The 16,039-nt window shown below is 42.7% G+C and overlaps 1 protein-coding gene across 1 annotated transcript in view; it reads right to left on the bottom strand.

Annotated features, from left to right (window-relative positions):
- The window catches only part of LOC137430677 (charged multivesicular body protein 7), a 53,735-nt gene that overhangs the window by 29,709 nt on the left and 7,987 nt on the right, over nucleotides 1-16,039 (bottom strand). Inside the window, exons 3-6 of the mRNA XM_068121459.2 lie at nucleotides 13,475-13,637; nucleotides 12,723-12,950; nucleotides 4,658-4,791; nucleotides 4,364-4,412 (exon numbers count right to left, since the gene is read on the bottom strand). Coding sequence (XP_067977560.2) covers nucleotides 4,364-4,412; nucleotides 4,658-4,791; nucleotides 12,723-12,950; nucleotides 13,475-13,637 — 574 coding nt within the window. The remainder of the gene's footprint in view (nucleotides 1-4,363; nucleotides 4,413-4,657; nucleotides 4,792-12,722; nucleotides 12,951-13,474; nucleotides 13,638-16,039) is intronic.

Genomic DNA, 16,039 nt, shown 5'->3' with positions numbered 1-16,039 from the left:
CCACCCATTCTGGGAACCATAGCTCCACCCATTCTGGGAGAGGCTTAATATAAACAAATATCCACCATTTTATTAACTCGCATAGCTTTGAGGCCTGTTTTGTAGGCCCGTGGTGTCTTCCTCTCTCACACAGTTTTATTTCAAATCAAATTCGATATATCATTTCATTTTTCACAGTCGCTAACATAGTTTTAGACTCGGTTGAAAAAAAACGGGAAGAAAATCCGATGAAAGTTGCCCTTTATAGAACGAAATGAATTCTCAAAGGCCTGTAACTTCAAGTCCATTGAGATATTTTTTTTTTAAATCGCGGCATGGTCAGTCATACACCGCCCGAAATAACAGACGGGAAAATGCCGAGATATATTAAAAATTCGTCCATTTGATGACAATCGTCACGATGAAATATTTAATTTATACGTCGTCACAATAATGTGGAGAGAGGAGCATAGCTTCGTTCACGTGTCGCCACACACGGGAAATTGCCGAGATTTTTTTTTTTTTAATCGCGGCATGGTCAGTCATACATGGTCAGTAGTGGGATCGATACCCATATCCTCAAATATTCTCCATTGCCACATTTTGTCAGCGAATTAACAATTTTGAATTGGAATGAATCAGAAGACATGCAAACTTGACCATCACCACTCTGCAAAATAAATTGTATGCATTATTTTCCATATAATGCTCCCTCTATCCATTGACTGACAGACTGGCTCACATCAATGTTCAGCATCTTCCAGGTGTCATCGAAATCTGAAATTTGAAATACAGACAGACAGCGAAGACGGTACACTGGGAGACATGACAGAACCGTCAGAAAGCGTCTGCCAATGAATATTTACGTTAAAAAATAACAGATGGGAAAATGCCGAGATATATTAAAAATTCGTCGCCACACACGGGAAATTGCCGAGATATATTTTCACTTTGCACAAAAATAACATCAAGTAATCGAATCAATAGGAATGTCCTTTGCCTATAACATCGACGTTATAGGCACAGCTGCATCTGGGCATTGTGTAACATCGACGCGGCTTTTGTTTTAATTAAAACTTTTTGTACTTGTTATTACCAGAACAGGTGGTTATTATTATTATTATTTTTCTCTGAAGCAATTGAGGATGGGCTTATACACCATAGGTTTGTTGATTTTGCATTTATGCCTGAAGCACACCAAATAAATCCCGTCAAACGTTTTGATCCGTTCATGTTTAGAATCCCACATCGACCCGTTTCCCATTCCCTCATTGCAAATAATTCATCGGACGTAATCCATAACTGTGTATAATCCTCTGTTTTGTTGAATTTTGTGCACCCGTCATGATTGTATCTTATAGACTTATGAAAAGTTGATGTATTTGAATTTTTGATTTTTCACCTGATTTCGATTTTATTTTATTACCGGCCAGGGACAGCAGTAATCATTGTTTTGGATTCATATTCTACTTTTTGTGTCAACTTTTGTTGCTCCCGTGAACATCATTGTCTGTTCTGTGTTCTTGCTCTTCCACTAGCCTCGATGATGTATAAAAAAATAATAATAATCCAGTATTCATTTATTATGCATCTCCTTATTGATATTAATTGTTCATGAATAAAGTAGTCCGAAAAGTGCGCAAGATCGCCGTCCATGTAGCGACTGTTATTGATATGGGTCCCAGCGGAGTGTTTCTATGCATGTCCACACACTACGACATCTTCTTCGTTGACTATTTCGCTTTTGAACTCCAACCCATGCCCTGTACCTTCACCCGATTATTTACCATTGGAAAGGTAATCATTGATTTACCTGGTTGAAAAAAACTGTTGGCAAGGTTACGTATTCCTTTCGAACGCACATGAGGATGAGTGTGGAAGAGATGGGAGACGGGGAGGGAGAGTGAGGAGGGGGATCTTATGCTAGCTTTCCCCGTCACTTGGGATGGGAATGAAAATTATTGCGGGAACCACATACAGTGCAGTGCATTCAGAAAGTATTCAGACCACTTCACTTTTTCACATTTCATGTTGCAGCCTTATGCTGAAATCGTTTAAATTCACTTTTTCTCTCATCAACCTACACTCAATACCCCATAATGACAAAGAGAAAACAGGATTATAGAAAGTTTTTCAAATTTATTAAAAATAAAAAACTGAAATATCACATTGACATAAGTATTCAGACCCTTAACTCAGTACTTAGTTGAAGCACCTTTGGCAGCGATTACAGCCTCGAGTCTTCTTGGGTATGATGCGACAAGCTTTGCACACCTGGATTTGGGGATTTTCTGCCATTCTTCTCTGCAGATCCTCTCAAGCTCTGTCAGGTTGGATGGGGAGGGGGATCTTATGGGACCGTCGGTGGACAGCCATTTTCAGGTCTCTCCAGAGATGTTCGATTGGGTTCAAGTCAGGGCTCTGGCTGGACCACTCAACGACCTTCACAGAGTTATCCCTAAACCACTCCTGCGTTGTCTTGGCTGTGTGCTTAGGGTCATTGTCTTGTTGGAAGGTGAACCTTCGGCCCATTCTGAGGTCCCGAGCGCTCCGTTTCAGGTTTTCATTAAGGATATCTCTGTACTTTGCTCCGTTCATTGTTCCCTCAACCAGTCCCCCAGTCCCCCAGTCCCTGCTGCTGAAAAGCACCCCCACAGCATGATGCTGCCACCACCATGCTTCACCGTTGGGATGGTATTGGGCAGGTGATGAGCGGTACCTGGTTTCCTGCAGAGATGATGCTTGGAATTGAGGCCAAACAGTTCAATCTTGGTTTCATCAGACCACAGAATCTTGTTTCTCACAATCTGAGTCCTTTCGGTGCTTTTTTGCAAACTCCAAGCGGGCTTTCATGTGTCTTTCACTGAGAGGCTTCCGTCTGGCCACTCTGCCATAAAGCTCAGACCGGTGGAGTGTTGCAGTGATGGTTGTCCTTCTGGAAGTTTCTCCCATCTCCACACAGGATCTCTGGAGCTCAGCCAGAGTGACCATCGGGTTCTTGGTCACCTCTCTTACCAAGGCCCTTCTCCACCGATTGCTCAGTTTGGCCGGGCGGCCAGCTCAAGGAAGAGTCCTGGTTGTTCCAAGCTTCTTCCATTTAAGAATTATGGAGGCCACTGTGCTCTTGAGAACCTTCAATGCAGCAGAATTTTTTTTTTGTCGGCTTCCCCAGATCCGTGCCTCGACACAATCCTGTCTCTGAGCTCTGCAGGCAGTTCCTTCGACCTCATGGCTTGGTTTTTGTTCTGATATGCATTGTCAGCTGTGAGACCTTATATAGACAGGTGTGTGCCTTTCCAAATCATATCCAATCAATTGAATTTACCACAGGTGGACTCCAATCAAGGTGTAGAAACATCTCAAAGATGATCAAGAGAAATGGGAGGCACCTGAGCTAAATTTCAAGTGTCATAGCAAAGGGTCTGAATACTTATGTCAATGTGATATTTCAGTTTATTCTTTTTAATAAATTTGCAAAACTTTCTAAAATCCTGTTTTCTCTTTGTCATTATGGGGTATTGAGTGTAGATTGATGAGGGAAAAAATGAATTTAAACGATTTCAGCAAAAGGCTGCAACGTAACAAAGTGTGAAAAAAGTGAAGGGGTCTGAATACTTTCTGAATACACTGTACGTTTGACTAGTGGTGGTTCTTTCCCTTTGAGGATTACATCCTTTCGCTCGACAACTGTAACCGGGGTGGTTTCCCTCTCTCCAATAGGTGGGGGTTGGTAAAGGGTAAGAGGGGGAGAGAGGTTTTGTGCATGACCTGACGTGAAAGATGCTCTCACGGTGGTGTTTCCCGTTTTGCTTACTTGGAGTGTCAATACAACTTATTATACACTTAAACTGCAAGTGGCCTCACTAAAGACTCTGAACCCAAAATCAAATCAGTTCATCTTTGTGTTCCAGCTCATACTTTTGCAAAGTTTAGTTGGAATCCCTTTAGTAGTTGAAAGTTATTGCGGGAATGAAAATCTGCTACGCACGCACAAATGGACCCCAAAACAATGCCTCTGGCTCTTTGGCTGTGGAGGCAAAAAATGTGATTATGATCAGACAGTAATTTGCCATTTTTTAAATTCTACTTTCATTTCCCTTGAAAGTCCAGCAACTACAGAGATCAAGCAAATACAGAGAACCAAATAACAAACAATAAAAAACTGAGCTATCCTATTAGTTGCAAAGGAAAAGCAAAGTGTTCCATTTAACAAAATATAAACTTAAGTAACAGCCGTTAAATTATTGTTCAGTGGAAACATGAGACGAGCTAGCAAACCTTTACTTTACTTTATCAGATCCACAGAACTCTTTGTAAAGCCTCCTATGACATTAAGCAAGGCCCGATAAGGTTCTCATGCATACGAAATGTGGCAATCACTTACTTTTCCTTTATCTCCAGCAATGAGAAACGACTTGGCTTCCAATTTCAACCTGCCAGCACAAGTTCAGCTCATCACAAAGGTATAAAAGTGAAAGGTCATAGTCATCAATGAAGTAGAGCCTTTGGAATAGCAAAATATCAATGATTTTAAATGATGAGATTTAGCAACAATAGCAAGAAGATGGAGAATAAGGAGAAGAAGAAGAAGAAGAAGACTATTGATCCTCTCCAAACACTTCGGTCGATCCCAGAAATTTCCCCAAAGGGGTAAACTTTGAGCATAACCGGTGCCCACTTTTGATTGTTGTCACACAACGCTTTGGATCTCCTTTCCAGTACAGTTGCCATACGCCTTAGTCGTAGAACCGCCAGATCCTCCTCAGACACTGGCTTAACAACATTCGATCCTGATTTGCAAAACTTCACCACCTGGTTTAGAGACACATGAATAAACAATTCAACACTGATCTTTCGCCTCAGTGACCAATTACCATTTGCACTGCTTAAATGCAAAATACATACAAGCAAAGGCAAAATACTTTACTTTCAATAAGGATTTTAAAAATCCTTCATATAATTCACGGCCGTGTGTGTGTGTGTGTGTGTGTGTGTGTGTGTGTGTGTGTGTGTGTGTGTGTGTGTGTGTGTGCGTGTCACGCTACTCCTCTTACAGGGCTGATGGCAGTCACTGTGTATAATCGGACACAACCTGTCCACACAACCTATCCACCGGACACAACATAGTCAGGTTCACTATGTTTTTTTCGTTCAAAATTTTGGTAGATTAGCAAAACTATACATTTTTGGAATATTCAGAGCATGAGGAATCCAAAAATTAATGTTGGCATTTGCGTAGACACCTTTGCGAAAATGACACTCAGGACAGTGATGAAGATCTGTAAAAGCATATTCCTGAACGGTGTAGACCTCGTAGATCCTGTGTATAGGACTTATAGTTCAATCTGATACTAACAAGGAGCTTTCTTGCTTTATAAACCCAAACCTATAACTTCAAAGGACTTGCAATATCATGTATTATGTAATACAGTTATATCACAAATATAAAGACAATGGTTTTCAATCACCTTTGTTTGTTGCTTTTCTATAATCCTGAGCACTATTTTGAGGCCTTTATTGGATTCCTTGACCCAGAAAACATAGGATTAGCATATTTAATCAAGTTTCTAGGTTGACTAGAAGCCGAGATCACGCAAAATATGTATTTTATGGCGGCCATTTTGAAAATCCAAAATGGCGGCCATGCAGGTGTCTGTGCAAATGCCAACATTGATTTTTGGATTCTCCATGCTCTGATGATTCCAAAAATGTACAGGTTTGCTAATCTCCCAAAATTTTTAACGAAATTATATTTGTTAACATAGTGAACCTGACTATCTTCATCACTGTCCTGAGTGTCATTTTCGCAAAGGTGTCTCCGCAAATGTAAACATTAATTTTGGGATTCCTCATGCTCTGAGTATTCCAGAAATGTATAGTTTTGCTCATCTACCAAAATTTTGAACGAAATTATCGATCTATAATTCCAGTAATCTCTGTGTGTATGTTTGTATGTTTGTATGTTTGTATGTTTGTCTGTGACCGCTGTTTCTCGACAACCACGGGTCCGATATACTTTAAACTTGCCAGGTATATTGCTGGGGACCCGAGGATGTGCCTTTTCAAGGTTTCATATTAATCGGAGAAGTAGTTACCGAGCTATGTCCAAAAAACGATTCAACCAATCAGAGAGCAGCGAGCTATCACGTGTGCCGAACGTGGCGAACAGACTCTGCCTCGGACGGCACATTTGAGAGCGTATTCATTTATTTCCCGTCGGCAAACTATGTTGGCGCTATGTTGGCGTTAAACTATGTTTTAAAACTAATTAAAACTAATTTGCGATTCATTCGCTTTCCTGCGCGTTTGTGCACGCGATGGCGATTTCTTTACCAAACTCCGCAAGCCGTTAGCTTTGGACCAAACCATTTCATGTAAATAGAGGGGGGGGGGGGGGGGGGGATTGTCACCGTACTCGCAAGCCGTTCGCTTTGGACCAAACCATTTCATGTAAATAGAGGGGGGGGGATTGTCACCGTACTCGCAAGCCGTTCGCTTTGGACCAAACCATTTCATGTAAATAGAGGGGGGGGATATAATTTTAGACATACAGTATATATAGTACGGGCATGCCCTAGTATATTTAAAGGTAACCTAAGAAACACATTCGTGACTTATCCGTATTCATCAGCGTTACTTTTTTTTATTACTTTGACTTGATTAATCGAGGCGTAGATCATGACATGGAGCAAAATAAAACATACGTCGTAAAAACCCGACCGGAAGTCCAAGGAAGGTGGTGTATAGGGGGCACGTTTGCTCTGTGAGGCTGGAAGTTCAACTTGCCCATCCAGTTTTTGATAAATTTGTGTTGATCTTCCCTTCCAGCTCGAACTGACAATTTAAAATAAATATAAATTTCTACTCAGTTACTTTTTATTTATACGTGTTGGGTTTTGATTTCTGATTTACAGTAGATATTCAATCAGAGCACCAAATATATTTGGCCGACCTCCCCCACTACCGTCACCCCCAGCACCGTCACCCGCACCGCACCATGCACCAGCACCGTCACCCGCACCATGCACCGTCACCGCACCATGCACCAGCACCGTCACCCGCACCGCACCATGCACCAGCACCGTCACCCCCAGCACCATGCACACGTCCCCCCTCGCTTGGAGTTTAATATTAAAGCAAACTGCTACACGCTAAGGGAGTGAGAGCACGTTATCTACATATTACATTCGTAAACCGGACCGTACAAGGGACTCGGACATCAATCAGGGGGATAATTCTGCAAAAGCCGATCACAACTGGCAATGCTTCTATTTGTACCTCTTCTTCTTCTTCCATTCTCGCGCAGCAACAACGTCACCTTCCAACGGCCTCAGCCCTTAAATAGCAAATACGTCATCGCAATGACACCGATTGGTTAATATTAGAGTCCCTGAAAAAGAGAGTTGTGTCAACTCAAATTTGGACGCCATTTTGTGTCTAAGTGTGTCGGATTAGATATACATGTACATTCGCGATATTGGGTGATATATTCTAAACCTGCTAAAAAAAATTTTACTACACATATTTAGTCTTATTATTACATACAGGTGATATTTGTTTTGTCAAAAACTCAGCTATTGCCGTAAAAAAGAGCTGTGTGGTGATATTAAAAGTGGTATGGCAATGCATATTACAAGCCAACACTGCATATAAGAGCTAACATTATAAGTAAGACAAACCAATGCTGTCGTTCTCTGAATTTTAATAACTTTTAGAAAGGAGTGTGGGCATATCCAATATTTTTTAAAGGGTGCCGAGAGCAATTCCGGTGTAGGACTTCCAGCCGACATATAGTCTAACACACTTAAAACAAACTGCTACACGTGGTATTGGAGTACGTGGTATTGCCATATTTCTATAGTGTACAACTTTAGTTTTATCGACATTTATATTCAATTTCCATTGTAATGATTTAACAAGCTGCAAGTCAGCTTCTGTCTCTGACATAAGGAAAACGTCATCGGCATCTAGTATTTGTTAACATAGTGAACCTGACTAACAGGACACAATCTGTCCACCAAGTTGTCCAAATCCATCCACAACTTTTTGAGATATGTTCACAGTCAGACAGACAGGAGTGAAAACATAATCTCCGCCCACCTTTGGTGGAGGAGGTAATAATGATAATAGCATAACCACCGCTAGCTGTTCCCATAGGGAGCGGGTCCTTCGAGTAATAATAATTTGGAGAATAAATTGAATCGGCAGAGTGTAATAAAAGAAAGTAACTTATTGTTCTTACCAAATCTTTGCTATGGATTGTAATACCAGACAGTATATGAGGATAGAAGTGTCAATGGCATTGTGTCAGCACTGGTTTTATTACCCTGCGCTCCCAAAGTGAAAAGCAGGGTTAGGCATTCGGTTGCATACGTAAATATGGCGTGCATGCCTGCATTTTTAAAATTCATTTTCTAAGCAACTGTTGATCTGATTGACACAAATTTTACCATAGGAGTGCCTCCGCCTATATAATTTTCATACACAATTATGACGTCATAGGTCACGGGTACGGACGCCATTTTGGAAAAACGTTGCACCTCTATCTCCAAAACCACTCAATGGAAAAAATTGAAACAAGGCTCATTGTCAAGTACTCCCCACGGGGAATAACATGTTAATGATGATGTCACAATTGCAGAGAAAGAAAAAAATCATACTGACCCCAGCCCCCAGAATTACAGATGGGTTAACCCCTCCCAGAATTAGATGGGTTAACCCCTCCCAGAATTAGATGGGTTAACCCCTCCCAGAATTAGATGGGTTAACCCCTCCCAGAATTAGATGGGTTAACCCCCTCCCAGAATTAGACGGGTTAACCCCCTCCCAGAATTACAGACGGGTTAACCCCCTCCCAGAATTACAGACGGGTTAACCCCCTCCCAGAATTACAGACGGGTTAAGCCCCTCCCAGAATTACAGACGGGTTAAGCCCCTCCCAGAATTACAGACGGGTTAACCCCCTCCCAGAATTAGACGGGTTAACCCCTTCCCAGAATTACAGATGGGTTAACCCCCTCCCAGAATTAGACGGGTTAACCCCCTCCCAGAAATACAGACGGGTTAACCCCCTCCCAGAAATAGATGGGTTAACCCCCTCCCAGAATTACAGATGGGTTAACCCCCTCCCAGAATTACAGATGGGTTAACCCCCTCAGAATTAGACGGGTTAACCCCCTCAGAATTAGACGGGTTAACCCCCTCAGAATTAGACGGGTTAACCCCCTCAGAATTAGACGGGTTAACCCCCTCCCAGAATTACAGATGGTTAATCCCGCCCAGAATTACAAACCAATTTATCCCGCCCAGAATTAGACGGTTAATTAATTTGTTCAGACACAATTGTGCAACTTGCATTTACATATACACTAGTAGATAACCCGGTTGCACCTGGCTGTTGTAGGAAAATTTGTTCTCAATAGAGTGGAATATTTCAGAAGTTTTCTGGGAATGTCCTTTAACAGCATAATAGTCAATAACTGCTGAGACTGCTAAGGTTTCTCGGGAAAGTAAATCGAAGAAAAGGTAATCATAATTATACGTTGGACATGATACATAGTAGATACATAGTAGATACATAGTAGACATGATACATAGTAGATCCACCGGCAGATACATGATACATGTATCTACATATCATATCAGATATCAGATACAGATATCAGATACATATCAGATATACATGATATCTGATACATGATATACGTCCCAACTTTCCCTCGCGGTCCCAACAAGTCGACATGATACATAGTAGATACATAGTAGATACATAGTAGATATAATGATACATAGTAGATACAAAGTAGATATAATGATACATAGTAGATACAAAGTAGACATGATACATAGTAGGTACATAGTAGATATAACGATACATAGTAGATACATAGTAGACATGATACATAGTAGATACATAGTAGACATGATACATAGTAGATACATAGTAGATATAATGATACATAGTAGATACATAGTAGATATAATGATACATAGTAGACATGATACATAGTACTAGTAGATATAATGATACACTAGCCGAAACCCGTGGAACATCCACGGAAGGGAGGATATGGTGTATGGATAGAGTGTACCATTATGGATGGCATAGGGGATTTGCTTGTCCGAGTAAGAGTTAGGAAGAAAGATGAGAATGAAGAGTGCGTATATGAACAACGATCGCCGACACCGGCACAAATGCATGCTCTGGATTGTCCACTCAGTGGACGGCTTGCTTTCGCCTTCGCCTGTCCAATCAGCGGACGGCTTGCTTCGCCTTCGCCCAGCAGACGCCAATACGATGGCGTCGTAAGATGGCGTCGTATCGGCAGTTAATCGGATGCTTTTGGGCCCCAACGTCGGCTAATTCAGATTTTTCGAGTATGTCTGTACGTGATAAACAAAGCGCGGTTCGTAGATCGTAAATACATTAGTGCCGTGGGCATCGCGTCACTGGGTGCGGCGTAAAAGGGATAACAAAGTCGAGTCCTTACGCTATTATTATATAGATAGTAGATATAATGATATATAGTAGATACATAGTAGACATGATACATAGTAGATACATAGTAGATATAATGATACATAGTAGATACATAGTAGATATAATAATACATAGTAGATACATAGTAGATATAATGATACATAGTAGATACAGAGTAGACATGATACATAGTAGATACATAGTAGATATAATGATACATAGTATGTATCCCTCTGTACTGTCTTTCCCTCGCGGTCCCAACTGTACTGTCTTTCCCTCGCGCTCGCGGTCCCTCTGTACTGTCTTTCCCTCGCGGTCCCAACTGTACTGTCTTTCCCTCGCGGTCCCTCTGTACTGTCTTTCCCTCACGGTCCCAACTGTACTATCTTTCCCTTGCGGTCCCTCTGTGCTGTCTTTCCCTCGCGGTCCCTCTGTGCTGTCTTTCCCTCACGGTCCCTCTGTGCTGTCTTTCCCTCGTGGTCCCTCTGTGCTGTCTTTCCCTCGCGGTCCCAACGTGCTGTCTTTCCCTCACGGTCCCTCTGTGCTGTCTTTCCCTCGCGGTCCCTCTGTGCTGTCTTTCCCTCGCGGTCCCACTGTGCTGTCTTTCCCTCGCGGTCCCACTGTATTGTCTTTCCCTCGCGGTCCCTCTGTGCTGTCTTTCCCTCGCGGTCCCACTGTGCTGTCTTTCCTTCGCGGTCCCACTGTGCTGTCTTTCCCTCGCGGTCCCACTGTGCTGTCTTTCCCTCGCGGTCCCTCTGTGCTGTCTTTCCCTCGTGGTGCCCCTGTGCTGTCTTTCCCTCGTGGTCCCTCTGTGCTGTCTTTCCCTCGCGGTCCCTCTGTGCTGTCTTTCCCTCGCGGTCCCACTGTGCTGTCTTTCCCTCGCGGTCCCACTGTACTGTCTTTCCCTCGCGGTCCCTCTGTGCTGTCTTTCCTTCGTGGTCCCTCTGTGCTGTCTTTCCCTCGTGGTCCCTCTGTGCTGTCTTTCCCTCGTGGTCCCTCTGTGCTGTCTTTCCCTCGTGGTCCCTCTGTGGTGTTTTTCCCTCGTGGTCCCTCTGTGCTGTCTTTCCCTCGTGGCCCCCCTGTGCTGTCTTTCCCTCGTGGTCCCTCTGTGCTGTCTTTCCCTCGCGGTCCCTCTGTGCTGTCTTTCCCTCGCGGTCCCTCTGTGCTGTCTTTCCCTCGTGGTCCCCCTGTGCTGTCTTTCCCTCGCGGGCCCCCTGTGCTGTCTTTCCCTCGCGGTCCCTCTGTGCTGTCTTTCCCTCGCGGTCCCTCTGTGCTGTCTTTCCCTCGCGGTCCCTCTGTGCTGTCTTTCCCTCGTGGTCCCTCTGTGCTGTCTTTCCCTCGTGGTCCCTCTGTGCTGTCTTTCCCTCGCGGTCCCCCTGTGCTGTCTTTTCCCTCGTGGTCCCTCTGTGCTGTCTTTCCCTCGCGGTCCCCCTGTACTGTCTTTCCCTCGCGGTTGTCAGCTCCTTCACGAGCCTCGATTCAGTATAAAAAATAAAATAAATAGTAGATACATAGTAGACATGGTACATAGTAGACATGATACATAGTAGACATTATACATAGTAGAAACATTGTAGATATAATGATACATAGTACATATACATAGTAGAAAATGCACATAGTAGATAAGCCGGTTGCACCTGGCTGTTGTAGGTTTCTCGGTAAAGTAAATCTAAGAAAAGGTTACCATAATTATTTGTTGGACAGAACCCCCCCCTCCCTCCAGTTTCCACACCCCCCCTTCCCACGACTCCTCCCCCCCCCCCCTACAGATCTCCTGATGTCCTTGCTCTCAAATGTTGTGTTTGTGTGCTTCCCCTTCTCTCCCCATCTTGTCTACCACTACCCTTATTATATGTTTTGTGTGTCTGTTTGATTTTTTGTGTGATAAATGTTAGCTCTTTCACAAGCCTTGATCCTGTATACAAAAAAAACCAAAAAAAACTGACTGAATAGTTTGTGGTGACATTATTTTTTGATTCCGGTAAGTGTGCAAGCCAGCAACTTAAAACCTACACACCACCAGAGTGCACTACAAAAATGCACATAAATCAAAATTGTGTGAATATAAATATTTTTAGACATCCCCATGCACTGTCTGGACCCAAGAACTCTTAAATGAGGTATAATCTCACATTATACGTGCTGTAGTTATGACGTTTACCCCGTTCAGACACAATCGGGCAACTTGCATTTTTACACACGCACGCATGATATATTATCCAAATTCACAACTCATAAAAAGGGTGCACATGGCACATACGGTTTCTCCAGTTTCCGTGTGTACAGTTGCACGACCTTCCTGCTGCAATTGCTGTAAAGTCAGAGTCAGGGTCAAAGCATCACAGCAGGTACCAGCCGTTAGTGCCTCAACCTCTGCCCACGTCAAGACTGGTTCTTGGTCAGTACAAGCTGCAGCCTCAACTGCAAGGCCATGAAGAGCTTTAGGTTGAGCTGTATGGACAAGGGAAAGCACCGTGGTGGCCAGGCCCTGTTCAATGCAGTTAATCGGGAAACAACAAAAACAAAAGATAAATAATAGCAATAAAAATATTAATAACAAACTCAAATTCATCTTTTGGAGAAACTAAAATGGAAACTTTGTGCCTGAAAATTTTAAAATAAATAAATTGGAAGCATAGTAAAGCTGAAATATAGGTGAATCCAAAATATACTGTACTCTGAAATGACAGAAATTATTCAACAATGTATTTTTACAGATAGACAGCACGACATGAGAACAAAGTAGAGTAAATAGGAAAAACCAAAGAAAAAAAAAAGTACAAAAAAATTAAGAATGAAACATCTGATAATTGGAAAGAGCTTGACCATCCTATTCCAAATGAAAATGGTACGAAAAAAAATTGTGATAACAAAAAGAACATCAATTTTATTCTGGAACTGCATTTTGAATGTGGACAAAACATTTTAGATACTTGAGTCAACTGGTTTAGTGACAGAATTATATTATTGGCTCAATGAAGCTCACTTGTAACTTATCCATACAAGTATCACCTTTACGACTTCAGGGATAACGAACACCATGTCAGCAGGAGGATATGAACTTTCCCAGCCGATGGTTAATGAAGCTAGGTTACACCAGGCCCAGCTTAGTGTCTGCCAAGCCCTTGAGGTCCATGCACCAGTGAACTTTGATGCCAGCACCAGGTTACCTTGTCTGTAAAAACGGCCACAGCCAGCCCGTCACAAGGCAAACTGCTGCAAAAAGGTAACGTTTTGCTCATCTTGTAATCAATGCTTACAAACTCAACGAATTTCTGATGCACAGCAAATAAATACATTGAATGTGATGGTGGTGTAACTAGAGCTAGCGATTCGGAAATCGCAACTTTAACAACAACAATTTAACATGACAGCAAAACAGGAGTCAAAAATAAAGAGGCATTGTTGGTCGCTCAATCTTACTTGCTAAAATCCATGAAATTTAAAAGCTCATAAATATGCCACTGTAGACCTTTCCTACGAGGTATGGGTCTTGCGTGTCCGTGGAGCAGTCTGTCTCTCTCTATTGTGTGCAGCACAAGGCTGCGGGGTAACACAATTGGCTGGGGGTGCTACAGTACCACTAATGCGATGCCTCCTGCTGGATAGGGCAGAAATTTTGAAATTTGTTTAGATGGCTGGCGAATGCTCACCGACTCTTCGCAAAGGCAACCATGGGATCTTTAATGTCCACTGACTAATCCCAGCAGACAGGAAACCCAGCTTAACGTCCATTCAAAGGACACACATTGATGAATCACCTTGCCAGTGAAACACCGGGATGACAGTTTATAGCTGGGTCGGGATTCAAACCCAGGCTGGACAGCTCAGAGGCGAGTGTGCGTACCTCGAGGCCATCCTGGCAGCCTCGTCGAGCGATATGGCTTTGTGGTTGTACGTCGCAAGTCGAAAACTACAAAGCTGAAACAATGATAATTACTAAACTATAGTTTAGCAGAAGCCAGATGGCAGTACCTGCCAAGTAAATTGGGCAGAATTTGCCTTAAACCCCCAATCTCGTTGGGGAAAGATCAAAACCGGTGATGGCAAAAAAAGGAAGCGCCATGACACCATGGAAGAAAGCGTAGATACTGAAGGTGTGCCAAACGAGATTGTCACATGAAATATCGGTCCTTAAGCATATTATAATATGGGTTTTGTAAAAGTATTCCAGAATAATTAATCTGTTCTCATATTTCTTTCAAGGCTTGATAATTTCCTTTTTGCAGGTCAACTATGGAACAATTTTAGTATTGCATTTTAATTTATGCAACTTTTAAGATTGAAAGTGAAAGCCTAAATGTATGCACACTTTCTATAGAGGGGTCCGTCCAGCCTGTGTTTGAATTTCAGCTCAGCTATAAACTAGCATACTGGTGTTTCACAAGCAGGGCAATGTGTATGCCGTTCATTGGATGGACATTAAACTGGCCATCTTGTCTGCTAGCATTAGTTGGTGAGCATTAAAGATCCCAAGGTATTTTTACTTGTGACATGTAACAGGACTACAAGAGCTTTGCTTTGCTGTTGTTATTGGGGTTCTTGTTTAAGGTCGATTTTTGAAATGTGAACCCATTGGTCAGACAGCTGCCGGACCACACCCACGTCTGTCGCTTGACTCTCCCACCATAGCACCGAGGCAAAATGTTATGGCAGCAATCTTGATTTTCTGGTGGGCCTAACAAATTAGGCCTGTAGGCCTCTGCTGATGACACACTGCCTGGGTTTGTTGCGGGCGTTATTCAGATGAGGGACCCTGAAAAATCTAATCATATGTCAAATAATAGTAAGGTTTAATCAAACCCATCAGAACGCACGGTATGTCAGAACACAAGGGAAATCAAGCGTTACGTTACGCAAAAAAACCCATAAAATAAATAGTGTTACGTATTTTTTGAACGGCCCTATATTGGGATGAAGCAATCCGTGACCGTGTGATGAATCACCTCGTTCTGATACAACCATGATGAGGGTGACATGGATAAGAGGTGTCGATTTAACATTTTAATAGCACATTAAATGTTTCCCAATCACGATTTTCATCGTTTAAGAGTGCTTTAAGTTTGCATTTCCCATTTGGCCCGTTACTGGATTTTGTCGCAGGTTGTGACCACAGTGCGGTCATTCTCGTTTCACAGAGGAGGGGAGTAATTTCTGGCATCCTCAACAAATATTACATATCCCTACACCCCCATTTCAGTAACATGCTTCAGAGTAGCAACCGGCTCAGGAATTACAACGCATGCCAAGATACCGTTTCGGTACAACCAACACTCTGAAGAGCACTGTTGCAGTTATGGTGGGGGAGGTAGATGTGAGAGTTGTTATTTTAAGAGCGTAACCATCGCAGGGAAAAAATGTGTAGCTTTTAGACTCGTTTCACATGTATTAAGCGTTTGTAGTTAGGGTTACGTTATCTGTTGCTGCGTTGAAGAGTGACAATGCTGCCTGAAAATAGTGAATAGTTTAGTTAAGTGGAGGTGTTTTCATGTTCCTCTATGTCTTTAGGAACCAGCTACGGTAAGGTGATCGAGGGTGGCAAAAGATGGAAGACGCATAGGTTGGGACATCGGCATT

This window comes from Myxine glutinosa, chromosome 1 (assembly GCF_964187855.1).
Source record: "Myxine glutinosa chromosome 1, kmMyxGlut1.1, whole genome shotgun sequence".
Lineage (NCBI taxonomy): Eukaryota > Metazoa > Chordata > Myxini > Myxiniformes > Myxinidae > Myxine > Myxine glutinosa.
Note: the sequence above shows the minus strand (reverse complement) of the source record. Positions and strands in the feature narration are given on the sequence as shown.